At 41.4% G+C, this 13,397-nt stretch overlaps 1 protein-coding gene across 9 annotated transcripts in view; it reads left to right on the plus strand.

The window, feature by feature from the left end:
* The window catches only part of Patj (PATJ crumbs cell polarity complex component), a 314,603-nt gene that overhangs the window by 218,210 nt on the left and 82,996 nt on the right, over window positions 1-13,397 (plus strand). For 7 of the 9 annotated variants that reach the window (XM_075944778.1, XM_075944774.1, XM_075944777.1 and 4 more), the window contains one exon: window positions 11,527-11,613. The exons of the other annotated variants lie outside the window; for them this stretch is intronic. In XM_075944778.1, coding sequence (XP_075800893.1) covers window positions 11,527-11,613 — 87 coding nt within the window. The remainder of the gene's footprint in view (window positions 1-11,526; window positions 11,614-13,397) is intronic. 9 annotated transcript variants of the gene reach the window in all.

A 13,397-nucleotide genomic window follows, 5' to 3' on the forward strand; every position in this document is an offset into this window, starting at 1 on the left:
TGTCTATGGTGTGGTGTACATATTTTAATTTACCAAATTCCATAAAGTGGAACACATCCATCTGCCAGATTTCATTTCTCTTAGTACCCTTTGGGTTACTCCCTGCAGGCAACGGTGTTTGATTATAGAAAGAACAAGTAGGACATCTCTTTATAATGTCCTTAGCTTGTTGCCAAGTAATGGAAAATTCTTTCTTTAGGCCTTTACTATTGACATGATGCTTCTTATGAAATTCTGAGGCCTGCAACACACTTCCAATCAATAATTGATCAATCTCAGCATTGCCTTGGGCTAGAGGACCAGGCAGACCTGTATGGGACCGGATGTGTGTTATGTACATCGGACAAAACCTGTTCCTGATTATGTCTTGTACCTGGATAAACAATGAAGTCAACTCTGTGTCATCTGGTATAAATTCAGCTGTCTCAATATGCAAGATAACTCTTTCTGCATATTGTGAATCTGTAACTATATTAAGAGGTTCTTTAAAATCCCTTAGCACCATAAGGATGGCATATAATTCTGCCTTCTGGACAGAATTATAAGGGCTTTGTTCCACCTTACTCAATTCATCTGACTTGTAACCTGCTTTCCCTGATTTATTTGCATCAGTATAGAAAGTACGGGCTCCAGTTATTGGAGCATCACGTACAATTCTAGGAAGAATCCAAGAAGTTCTTTTTATGAGGTTAAGTCTACCACTTTTGGGATAGTTGCTATTAATTTCTCCCAAAAAATTAGCACAAGCTCTTTGCCACGGTTCATTGTCTTCCCATAACTTTTTTATTTCTTCAGTAGTAAAAGGCACTATAATTTCTGCTGGGTCTATACCTGCTAGTTGACGAAGTCTCAGCTTACCTTTTATAATTAATTCAGAGACTTTTTCCACATAAGTTTTTAATTTTTTACTTGGTTTATTAGGTATAAATATCCACTCTAAAATAATATCTTCCCTCTGCATTAGAATCCCTGTAGGAGAAATTCTGGAAGGCAATATGACTAGGATGCAGCTAAGATTTGGGTTCACCCTATCCACATGTGCCTCCTGTAATTTTTCCTCAATCATTGTCAGTTCCTTTTCTGCTTCAGCTGTCAGTTCTCTTGGACTATTCAAATCTTTATCACCATCTAAGGTTTTGTTTAAATGAACTATTAGATCAGGTGTTATCCCAACAGCTGGTCGTAGACTGGAAATGTCTCCTAACAATCTTTGGAAGTCATTAAGAGTCTTTAAGCGGTCTCTCCTAATTTGTGCCTTTTGCGTTTTAATTTTCTCTAACCCTATTCTGTAACCTAGGTAATTAATAGAGTTTCCTCTTTGAATCTTTTCAGGGGCAATTTGTAATCCCCACCTAGGCAAGACTTTCTTTACTTCTTCAAACATCCTTTCTAAAGTATCTTTATTTGAATCAGATAACAAGATGTCATCCATGTAATGATAAATGATGGACTTGGGGAATTGTTTACGAATTATTTCCAATGGCTTACTTACAAAATATTGGCACAGTGTAGGACTATTGAGCATACCCTGTGGGAGGACAGTCCACTGATATCTCTTATTAGGCTGAGAATTATTATAAGTAGGCACTGTGAAGGCAAATTTTTCTCTATCCTTTTCTTGTAACGGTATAGTGAAAAAACAATCTTTCAAATCAATAACTATAAGAGGCCATCCTTTTGGTAACAGAGAAGGCAAAGGAATTCCAGACTGTAGTGGGCCCATAGGTTGAATTACTTTGTTGACAGCTCTTAGATCTGTCACCATTCTCCATTTACCAGATTTCTTTTTTACAACAAACACAGGAGAATTCCAAGGGCTGGTTGATTCTTCAATATGGTGAGCATCTAGTTGCTCTTGCACCAGCTGTTCCAATGCCTGTAGTTTATCTTCAGCTAGAGGCCACTGTTTGATCCATATTGGCTTCTCAGTTAGCCATTTTAAAGGTAGGGCTGTTGGTACCTCTAAAGGTTTGGTATTTGCTGTATGTTCTTGTACAGCCTGAATGGCTGGTGACCTTTTTCCATAATACCTCATCATATCCTTCCCCGAATTATGAATTCCTGGAAATACAGGAATGTTAATCTGGGTATTCCATTGCTGTAGCAGGTCACGGCCCCATAAATTTATGGCAATATTGGCTATATATGGCCTTAGTCTTCCTATTTGCCCTTCGGGCCCTATGCATTCAACCCATCTTGTGCTTTGTTTTACACGAGATAGGGTTCCAATTCCTAGGAACTGAACATCTACCTCTTGAAGAGGCCAATTCGGATGCCAAGATTCTGGGGTAATGATACTTACATCCGCACCTGTGTCTAATAAGCCTTCAATAAAAGTGCCATTTATACAGACTCTTAGCTTTGGTCTTTGATCATTAATAGAAGTCTGCCAAAATATACGTTTACTCTGTCCTACTGGGTTTTTTGACTCATCCTCCACACGTAATTCATCATTTAGACCAGTATTACTTTTTACAGCAGAAATTGGAGCTTTTAATTTTCTTGGTGAGGCACGTTCTCCACTGTGACTGGGAATGACTGGGCCACTGTTGGCTTGGGGGCCTGCGAGAGGCCCCCCATGGAGTTTCCCGATGATATCGGATTGCCCCGTCTATCTGTTGTTGACCTACATTCGTTGGACCAATGCCTGCCTTTACCACATCTCCTACATATACCTGAAGGTCGAGGTCTCCTATTTTTGTCATTCCCAGAAGAGATATTATTCCTAGAAATTCTTTGCCTGCAATCCCTTTGTAAATGTCCTAATTTACCACAATTAAAACACCTGGCAGTTTGATGTCTCCTCATTGCTTTGGAAATCACTTCTCCTACCCAAGATTCATCATTATAGCTAAACGTCTCAACATTCATCGTATGCTGAATCCATTCATCCATAGGTGCTGATCTAGACTTTAAAGGCCCAATTATCTTTTTGCATTCTATGTTTGCATTCTCAAAAGCTAGAGATTCAAGAAGTATTCGTCTAGATTCTGGGTCTGTTACCCCTATGTCCAGAGCCTTAATCAATCTTTGCAAAAAGTCAATAAAGGGTTCTCTCTGTCCCTGCCTAATTCTGGTATATGATTCAACCCTTTTTGCTGGATCTTGTATCCTATTCAAAGCATTTAAAGCTGCTTGGTGACATAGACACAGTACTTCATCGTCATAAAGAGCTTGGACCTGTGGATCAGCATATTCTCCTGCACCAAGAATTTGATCTTGGGAAACCTCAATACCTTTTGCTCTTCCTTGCTGTTCCATATGTTTGGATTCTTCTCTGAAATAAATTCCAAACATCAAGGAAGGTCCCTTATCTAAAACTGCAGACACTAACTGATGGAAATCATGGGGGATAGCTCTAGCATTAGAAGCCCAAGTCTTTATCATTTCCTTTACATATGCATTGTGCAAGCCAAAATTAACAACAGCTTGCTTAATTTCTTTCAGATCATTCATTGCTATTGGTGTCCATCTAGCTTCTCTGACTCCCTTTGAGCCTTTAGAAGTTGACGCTTTGTCAGAATTAAGTACAGGGTATGTCGCTAGAACCCTGGGTAAGCCAGTTCTAATAGCTGGTGGAGGCATTATATCCTGTCCTTGTGCCTCCTTACTCTGTTCACCAGCTGCAATAATTTCTCCAATCTTTTCAAACCTTTTTATCATTGTCTCTCTTAAATCCTGAATCTCCTGACCTGTATATATTTCCAGTGATTTCACTGAGGTATCAATTTTTTGGTCCCCATTCTGCACCTGTGATTCCAAAGCTTTAATTTTTTCCTTCAAAGATAACATGTCCTCCTTAGACTTTTCTTGTATATCATGTAGATTCCCATCTTGGAGGTACATTCTGTCTGTTACCTTATCAAAACTTTGTGATAAACTCTGAAGGTCAAATTCAATAGCCTGAACCCTTTCAGGTAACTTTCTAATACCCTTGGATATGGAATCAATTTTGTCTGTCATAGTATCCACTTGTTCAGATAACTTCTGATTTTCAATAATTTTAATCCTGTCAATTAGTTGTTCATTATTAGTTCGTAAAGATTCTATCATTCTTAGGAGTGCCATATTCTTCTGTTCATTATTAGTATGTAAAGATTCAATCATTCTTAGGAGTGCCATATTCTTCCTTAATGATAGAATATGGAAAAGAAAACTGAAGCCTAGTAACAAGCAAATTAAGGTATTCCCATAATCATATAAACCTTGTATGATGTAATTCATTGTATTAGTAAATATAAAATTACTAATCCATTGTATTAGTGAAAACAAAGCAGTAAAATTTGCGTTAGAAACGAAAATTGCCATATTACCTATTGTCCAGCAGGTGGCGCTATTGCAGAATCGCGATGAAAACATGGTCCTGTTTCAGTGCCTTAGTAGATGTTAAAAACTGGAAAACGCAAGTTTCTCAACAAAGTAAATGTAATTAAATCAATTCCAGAGACGGAACCAGAAACCCAGAATCCAGGGGTAGAGAAGAGCAATCTGGAAGCTGCTTATGCCTCCACGTGACAGAGTCACCCTGAGGGGTTGCAGCTTTCAGCAACCACGTGCTCTGGTTCGCGCCACTTTAAGAGCTGTGCTTGCAAGAGAGATTTAAAAACAATTCAGAAAAGAGCAAACCACGGGAGGCCAAGGCCGCAGCGGCTGAGGAAGCAAGGGCTCCCGCCAAGCCGAACTTGCGGCCGCCAAGCCGAACTTGCGGCCACCAAGCCGAACTTCCGGCTGCCAAGCCGAACTCGCGGCTGCGAGCCGGGAGAGGTTCTAAAACCAAACGTTGGGTGCCAAATGAAGGCGTAAGTCACAACAATGCCACACCAATGTGGGATTATGATTAATAGGGTGATATTTATTTAAAGGGGAAAAAACTTACAGATCACTGTCCCAGGCAACGGCCCTCTACGCAACGCAACCAGGAGTCTAGTCGCCGGCGGAGCAGGAAGTGAAGAGAGAGAGGAGAGGGAAGTGGCTGCTTTTTTAAAGGGAGAGAGACCACGCCCCAAGGGGCTGGTATCTCAGCGGCGATAGGCTGGAGGAGTGGGAGGACCTCCCGCAACAACTATGTATATGGTCCATCATTGAAACATTACTGTGTGGTGGATGGCTACCCAGTACTTGTTTCTTGAAGGGCTGTTTGTTTGTTGGCAGGTCCTTGCTACACACCAGCTTGACAGCTCTCTGGAACTCACCCACTGGCCAGAGCTAGCTGGCCTTTTCTCTTCCCTGGCTCTTTACAGGTTTTTTTTTTTTTGAGTAGTTTCCATCAATTGCCATGTCTTTTATTTATTTTTTCTTCTTTACAGTTTTTTATCCTCCGTCAGCTTCACCTTCCCTTCATTTCTGCCCTGGCTGTTCTCTTAACTGTTCAGTTGCCTCTCCTCTAGTATCCAGGCAGCTCACCCTGAGCCCACCAAGCTCTCTGCTGTCATCCCTGCCAGGGCTGCTCTGCTGCCTCTACTGCTTCATTCTTCCCATAACCTGCTCAGCCCACAATCCTAAAAATGGAAAAGACCCAAGAAAAGCATCTTCACTAATGCAACACCAGGGAGGCAGCTCGGGAGGGCTTCTCTTAGTAAGCTTTAATTGCCTTCTTAGTCAGAGGAAAATGTCTACCCCCATCCCAGTACAAGTCACATTCAGATAGCTTAGGGTTTGCTCCAAATCTGAGCATTGTGTCTTAGGTATAGGTAGAAGTGGTTGCTATAATTCACTAAGGCTTGTGGTAGCCAAAGTCTGGTACAAACTTAGAAACTGCTCTGACTGAGGCTGCACTTTCATTACACTCCCTGGGATTCCACTGAGACAAAGGCATCCCAAGAGTGTTCTAGACTGTTGGTGCAGGCATAAGTCATAGTGGCTGTCTGACAGACAGTTCTTATACTCAGTGGATATACCACCATCCAGCTAAATTGTTCATGACTAGCTAAGCTATGAAAATGGTTTCACAAAGAACCTGGTTTTATACTGTTTGTTGGCCTTGCATCAAATGTAGGTACAATAAGTTAGGAAAATACAGTACAACTCACAAGGCAAACTCAGAGAGGAGCTTTTAATGGCAAATAACTTTGGTTCATAGAGGAGAATCTTAAATACAGCTATACTGTATGACTCTGCAGGTTACTGAAACAGCTGTTTGTTCCATAAGACTGGTGCCTTGGAAGGAGAACTTGACATGGAGCCTAATTTGTCATACATATTAACATATTGGCTAGGTGAATAACTCTAATGAAGCCTCCATGGAAAAAGAGCACTATCACCAGACATTCAGACATTCAGAATTGCAACTGCTGTATGTGGTGAGCTGTGTGGACCAGAGATTGCTGCTGCTCAGGGTTGAGGATATGTCTATTGATTGTACTGGGTGCCTCTTGTTCTGGGTGGCTTTCCTACACAGAATTAGTTCTTTAAATGCCAAGATTTTATCGACATACAAGAATTATAGAAAGGCATTAGAATATCTATTGTGATTCTTGTATATTTGTGATACGGATGCAGCATACCAGGAACTGACACACTCGGGTCACCCAGTGCTGTAGGGCTTTGTTGAGTATTTGCCACCTCACTTTGTGTTTCTGTTATCCACATCCACACAAGTACATAGCAGGTTTTCTTCCTTTCATTGTTTGACAGTCCCATACACTTAATTTATAGACTACATTTCAGCTGTTTTCACCCCTGTTATCGCTCTATCCTCTCCCATAAAACCCTTCTGCTTACACAGCCCCTCCTACTTTCTGTCTTGTGTGTGAGAGTTTCCTGCTGTGGGATAATGCTCTTGAACACTGTCAAGATTTGCCATTCATATTGGTTAAATAAAATGCTGATGGGCCGATAGCCAGGCAGGAAGTATAGGTGGGGTGACCAAACTAGGAGAATTCTGTGAAGAGGAAAGTCAGAGATGCAGTCACCAGCCAAATGCAGAGGATGCAAGATGAGAAAGCCTTACTAGGAAATGGTACCAAGTCACATGGCTAAACATAGATAAGCATTATGTGTTAATTTGAATTGTAAGAGTGAGTAATAAGCCTGTGCAATAGGCCAAACAGTTTATAATTTAAGTCTCTGTGTGTTTACTTGGGACTGAACGGTTATGACACCGTGTGGAACAGTGTAGTAATAAGGAGCGGCGGCGGGGCTGCGTCCCCAACACCCCAGCCGCCTGCTCGGCTAGCTTATGCCCCGAAATAACAACACACAAACTGTATTCATTTAATCACTGCCTGGCCCTTTAGCTTTTGCCCTTACTGGCTAATTCTGATATACCGATCAACCCATCTCTAATAATCTGTGCGCACCGGTCTTACCGGGAAGATTCTAGGTCGGAGCTTCATCACGTGTGTCTGCCCGGGAGTGGGGCATGGCATCTCTGCTGAGGCGTCTGCTCCAGAGAGGAGAGCTGTCGAGTCTGAGCTCACTTCCTCTTCCTCCTGGCATTCTGTTCTGTTTACTCCACCCACAGGGCCAAGGCAGTTCCTTTATTAGCCAATGACCTTCCTCCATCATTTCCCCTTTTTCGGTTTAAACAAAAAAAAAAAGCTTTAACTTTAACATAGCAAAATTACATATAACAAAACAGTTATCAAGTAAAAGTTACAATAATCTTTATTATAACTAAGGAAAACTATAACTAACTATTCTTAACTCCATCAAAGACTCCAGAAAGATACAATACTACCTAAGCAAACAAGAAAAAAGCAACTTTTAAAACTCTAGAAATGACAGAGACATCTTGCTGCCTGGACAGTCACCCAAAGTTCCTCTGTACTGTTGGGGCATCCATCTTCAGCCTTCAGGCCCATGGTATCCAGCAGACATTTCCATAAAGCAGGAAAATTCAAAGTCAGTTCAGTCACTATCTGTTGTGTCCTGCAGAATGTCTCGCAGACTCTTTCATGAATCAGGAACCCCGAAAAATCATCTTACCTTAGGCAAGTTCAGTAGTCCTCTCTCTGTGGGTTCTCTGTGTCCAGTTTATGCAACAGTCCAGGCAAGAGCAGTTTCTTGCCCAAATGGCTATCAAACTCCATAACGAGCCTCTTCGATGCCCATCTTCCTCTTGAAGTAGATTGGTGCTGCCAGGAGCAGAGTGTCTCATTGTCATGAAAAGTCCTCAGTTATTAAAACATTAAATGTCCTATTCTGTAATCTTTGAAAGACATGAAGAATGTCTATCTAAAATATATCTCTATATATCTAGAAAATTTAACTAACATGACTACAAGCTTTACTATTATCGATGATTATCCATTAACAACCTATATTTCTTAATTATACAGTACATATTTAAATGAACTACACAATCACAATACCTTAATCAATAGCAGAAATATGCATATACATATAACAAAATTGACCTTAAAATCCATACCAATGCAAATTATTCATACCTATATCATTTCCCCCTTTAAATGTAAAAGAACATTTATAAACAATATTTTGGGAACATGGGCGCAGTTTTTTCTCTCCAAACTGCTTCCTGCTGAATGGGGGCGTCGTTAATCAGGTCTTTCATGGTATAACCTGTGTGCCAGGGTCATCTCAGTTGGCAGTTGAGTGAAGCAATTTTCTGAAGGTGTTCACACCAACCCTTCAAGAGGGCATGGTCCATCATACCGAATCGGGATAAATGCAATCCACAAAGTCTGATCCTCTGTGAAAACAAAAGCAGAATCTCTTTTCCAAAGTATCATATCCTTAGATCCAAATTTTGAAATCATACCCTCATGATATCCGTTCTGGTTCCACTTGGCAGCCCATATAATGAAATGTCTCTCTGTACTTAGCTCCTTCACAGTCAAAAATTTTAAAGAAAACACAATGTACATAATCCAGACTCTCTGTGGATTTTCCATTTTTACGTGGCTTATTTTTCTTTATTTCTTTTAATCTCTTAACTATCTGTACTCTGTCTCTTTAAAGACTTTACCTTTTTTTTTAAACCATTAACTTTATTCTCTATATTCTTTTTCTTCTCTCTCCCAAGCCTACGTACATTCATCCAACAGTGTGACTCATTTAGTGGTCTGAATCTGTCCTATTGTGAATCTGCAATTTTTTACTATCCAGGAGCACTTTTGATTTGCGCCTTTAAATCACTAGGTGCTTAAGAATCTAAGCTGTGACATTCCTAGGTTAACTTTTTGCTTTTTGAGCGTATCTTTGACCTGGAATAACTCTGTAGAACAGGCTGTCTTTGAACTCTCAGAGATCCGCCTGTCTCTGCCTTCCAGGCATTGGGATTAAAGCTGTTTGCTACTACACCTTGAACTCACAGAGATCCGTTTGTCTCTGCCAGGCATTGGGATTAAAGGTGTTTGCTACTACACCTTGAACTCACAGAGATCCATTTGTCTCTGCCTTTTAGGCACTGGGATTAAAGGCGTGTGCTACCACACCTTGAAGTCACAGAGGTTTACTTTAAGAATTTTAACTTTTAGTCTGCATATATTTTTAACACACTTTAAACCATTCAGAAATTTTCTCTGTCTTTGAATCTCTCTTTACTGTATATCTCTCTTTTTCTGACCACATGAATCTTTAATTTACCAAGCAATATCAGTAGGACTAAAGGCGTGGCTTTGCCGGCTAGATGTAGCCCATTCCTTAGCTTTCCAGCCTCATGGCTGAGGTACTGGCTGTAGCCGTGTTTATAGCCACACCTCTATGGCGTTTCAAGGTCCCTGCCAGCCAGCGAGCTACAACAGACAACACTCAAGTCCTCTCTCTGTAGCCGGCCCTCCTGCCTCAAACAGTCAGAGTTTGCCCTGGCAGAATGGCCCAGAAAGCCGGCATTTTTAAACGCGCAGCTTTTTTCCTGCTACTACTGAAAACCGAAAAGCATGCGTTCAGCTTTTCGTCAACACCGTTTAAGTGTTTCGTGGCAGGACCTCTTAATGAGCTGCAGGCTTTGCAGCCAAAGCTGAGTCAGGAAGCCTCTCTTAGATGAGGCGCTTGCTTGCCTCTGGCAAGCAGAGTAGACCCAAGAAATTGCCATAAGAAACATGCTTTACTCTATTCTTTTCCAAGCTTTCTCAAGCTTTCTGTGGACTCAGTTAGCCACACATCTGGGCGCCATTTGTAGTAATAAGGAGCAGCGGTGGGGCTGCGTCCCCAACACCCCAGCCTGGCATTCTGTTCTGTTTATTCCACCCACAGGGCCAAGGCAGTTCCTTTATTAGCCAATGACCTTCCTCCATCAGAACAGAAACTTCTGTACACAGGTTCTTGCTTAAACACAGGTGGGAGGTTATTTCCTGGAGCAACAACAAAATGACACTGTCAAAAGTCCTTCAGGAAGGGTAGGACTTATGGACCCCCCCTATCCAGACCCATGATGAATGTAGATAAACAAAGAACAGTCAAGGTAACCCTTTGCCATCAAGAAGCCACTTGAGGGGCCTCTCACAGGCCCCCCCATACCAAGTTCCATTCAGTCGTTCTCCTATTGTCCTGGAGGAAACTCCTTCCTGGAGCAATTAAAGAACCTAATTCCTATTGTAAGAAACCATACTGCTCTGGATGATAGAACAGCTATGGAAGAAAGAACAACAAAAAACTCAATAAAAGCCATAAAGCAAGTATTTTTGGCAAACTTCTATAAATGAACAAAGATTAAAATTAAAAATATGAATAAATGACATTGTCATTGAAGGTCTGGTAGACACAGGTGCGGATGTAACAATAATTACACCAGAATCTTGGCATCCCAATTGGCCATCTCAGGACGTAAATGTTCAGCTTTTAGGGATTGGAATTCTATCTCAAGTTAAACAGAGCGTGAGATGGGTCGAATGTATAAGACCAGAAGGAGAAAGAGGAAAATTAAAGCATGGGTAGTTAACATAGCAGTGAATTTGTGGGGACATGATTTGTTACAACAATGGAATACCCAGATTCACGTTCCCCCAGTCTCAGAATGCACATGTGGATCATGTATACAGTGTCTCCTACAACAGTAGAAACCCTGAGACATCATGTGTCTTAGTGACTACATCAGTTCAACCACATTCTTTCTCTAGGCACATATGATTACAATTCTGTGGGGGAAATAATTTTTCAGTGTCTATTGGCTTGTAAAAACTAAATCTGTGAGCATAAACATCCAGATAAGTAGTAAAATACAAAGAAAAAAATCCAAAGATGAAGAACGTCCAGCAAACCTCCAGCACACGTTTCTTAGTCTTGTTACCAGAACTGACAAAGTTCATCGTCCAGGTTCTCGTTCCTGACAAACTGTTGACAAGAAAAAGGGACCTGGCCTAAGACAGACAGCCAGCCTGGAACAGAGAAGGGGCAGGCTTTCCTGAGGAACACTACAGGCAGCAGGAATTGATGCCAGTAAAACAAATGGGCACATGTGTCTGCTGGCTTTCTGTTACAAAGGAAGATGGCAGGATGGTTTCTGCAGAAACAGTGTCCACTGTAGCTTTAGGAACACCACCCCTACAGCTGTGCAGTGTGTGTGGCTTGAGACAGTGTGAGTGAAGAATGACATCTTCGCTGCTTTTCTTTACTGTCCCTTAGGACCTGGGTGGCACTGAACCTGTCAGTAGTGAGGAAGACAGCAGTGTGGATGTCAGACACCTGCCTGACACTGAAAGCCCCAAACCGGTAAGAATCCTAGAGTGGGAGGGCACAGGGCAGGAGCAGGGCTTGCACTCACTACCCTAGACGAAGGACTGACTGCCTACTGTCCTAGTCACAAGGTGCTTTGAGCTCTGAGACAAGAACACAGCATCTTCCTCACCACACTTGAACTGTGCTGTCTGGGACTACGGCGGCATCCAACCCCTCCTTTTAGTGCAGCTCAGCCCTGGGTATTTCCAGGATCTGGACTGAAGGAACCTTAGCAACACAGGAAGAGATGATGCCTTTGTTTCCTAGTAAAAGATACTTAGTTGCCCCAGATGAAGAAGTTGTGGCTGTCCCACCAGGTGCCTTTGATGTCTTGTTTAATTGTCTACTTTGAACCAAGCTCTCTGCTGTGTTCTGCATTGGTGACGGTAGTGACCATTCCTTTATAAATAAGGACATGAAGTTAAGGAACTTAATTTCCTTCAAAGGTCAATGGCTTCTTTGTGTGCATGCTGTCTGTGTCCATGCCTTTTTTCATGCTGTACCTTTCTGGTTTGTATGCAATCACTTCCAAAGCTGGACTGCAGTTGTTAGAAAGAACTGTGGGCTGGCTTTGGTTGTTGTTGTTTCCTTGCCCCTCTGTGGTTCAAATGTGTATAGATCTCCAGAAACTCACCATTTAGATGATTTTAAATCTGCCTGAGGTTTTATTTTACTTGAAGGAGTTTGAGAAATAATTCATTTCTTTATCTTTCAGCTTTTAGAAAAAGTATGTATTGGAACTCTTTAGATTTTATCTCCAACTAAGTGAACTGACTTGCTCAGGTATAAAAGAAAGATTACTTCAGCAAAGGTAGAAATTGTAGCAGCCCACTACAAACTAGCAAACTTCTTGGGACACAAGATCCCACTAACAAGGGGAGCAATAAATCACACATAAGGCCCCTGTTCTCTTCCAAAATATATATATATATGTATATATATATATATGTATGTATATATATGTATATATATGTGTGTATATATATATATGTATATATGTGTGTATATATATATATATATATATATATATATATATATATATATATATATATATATATATAGTAAAGTGTGCTTTTCAAACCCAGAATTAAAGTACGAACCTACTGGTGGTTCTCCAGGAAGAGAGATAGGTAAGATGACTGTGTGAAGAGGGTACTGGGGAACCTGACCTACCTGACTGTGCAGTCTCAGTAGCCCCACAATAGGTTGTCTGTAAGCTGAAGAATCACAGAAGCCAGGTTCAAAGGCCTTAGAACCAGGGATGTCACTGAGACAAGTCATGGGAATCACATGCTGGAGATCTTGGGTGCTGGTGTCCAAGGCCAGAAGCTGGTACGGCTGCCCAGGAAGGGCAGGGAAAGGAATTGCTTTAGCTCACCTGTGGAAGCAGTAGTAAGAGAAAGGAAACAGGTGCTGAAACATGAAATAAGTTGCCTAAAACCACCCAACATGGAAGCTGCACTCCAAAGTACTGTGTAGTAGAGGCAATCAGAGATACAGACACAATGGAACCAAAGTCTACAATGAAGAACTCACTCTAGGATCACTCTTTGCTGTACACACACACACACACACACACACACACACACACACACACACCTCTAAATCATCAACTCCTAACATCAAAAAGATAAAAACAAGTCACTAAAAAGCTGAAATTTAATGACTCAGTAGTTAAAAGCACTGGCTGTTATTCTAGAGGACCTGGGTTCAATTCCCAACACCCACATGGCAGCTCACAACTGTCTGTAACTCCAAGATCTGACACCCTCACACAC

This window comes from Microtus pennsylvanicus, chromosome 13, assembly GCF_037038515.1.
Source record: "Microtus pennsylvanicus isolate mMicPen1 chromosome 13, mMicPen1.hap1, whole genome shotgun sequence".
Classification (NCBI taxonomy): domain Eukaryota; kingdom Metazoa; phylum Chordata; class Mammalia; order Rodentia; family Cricetidae; genus Microtus; species Microtus pennsylvanicus.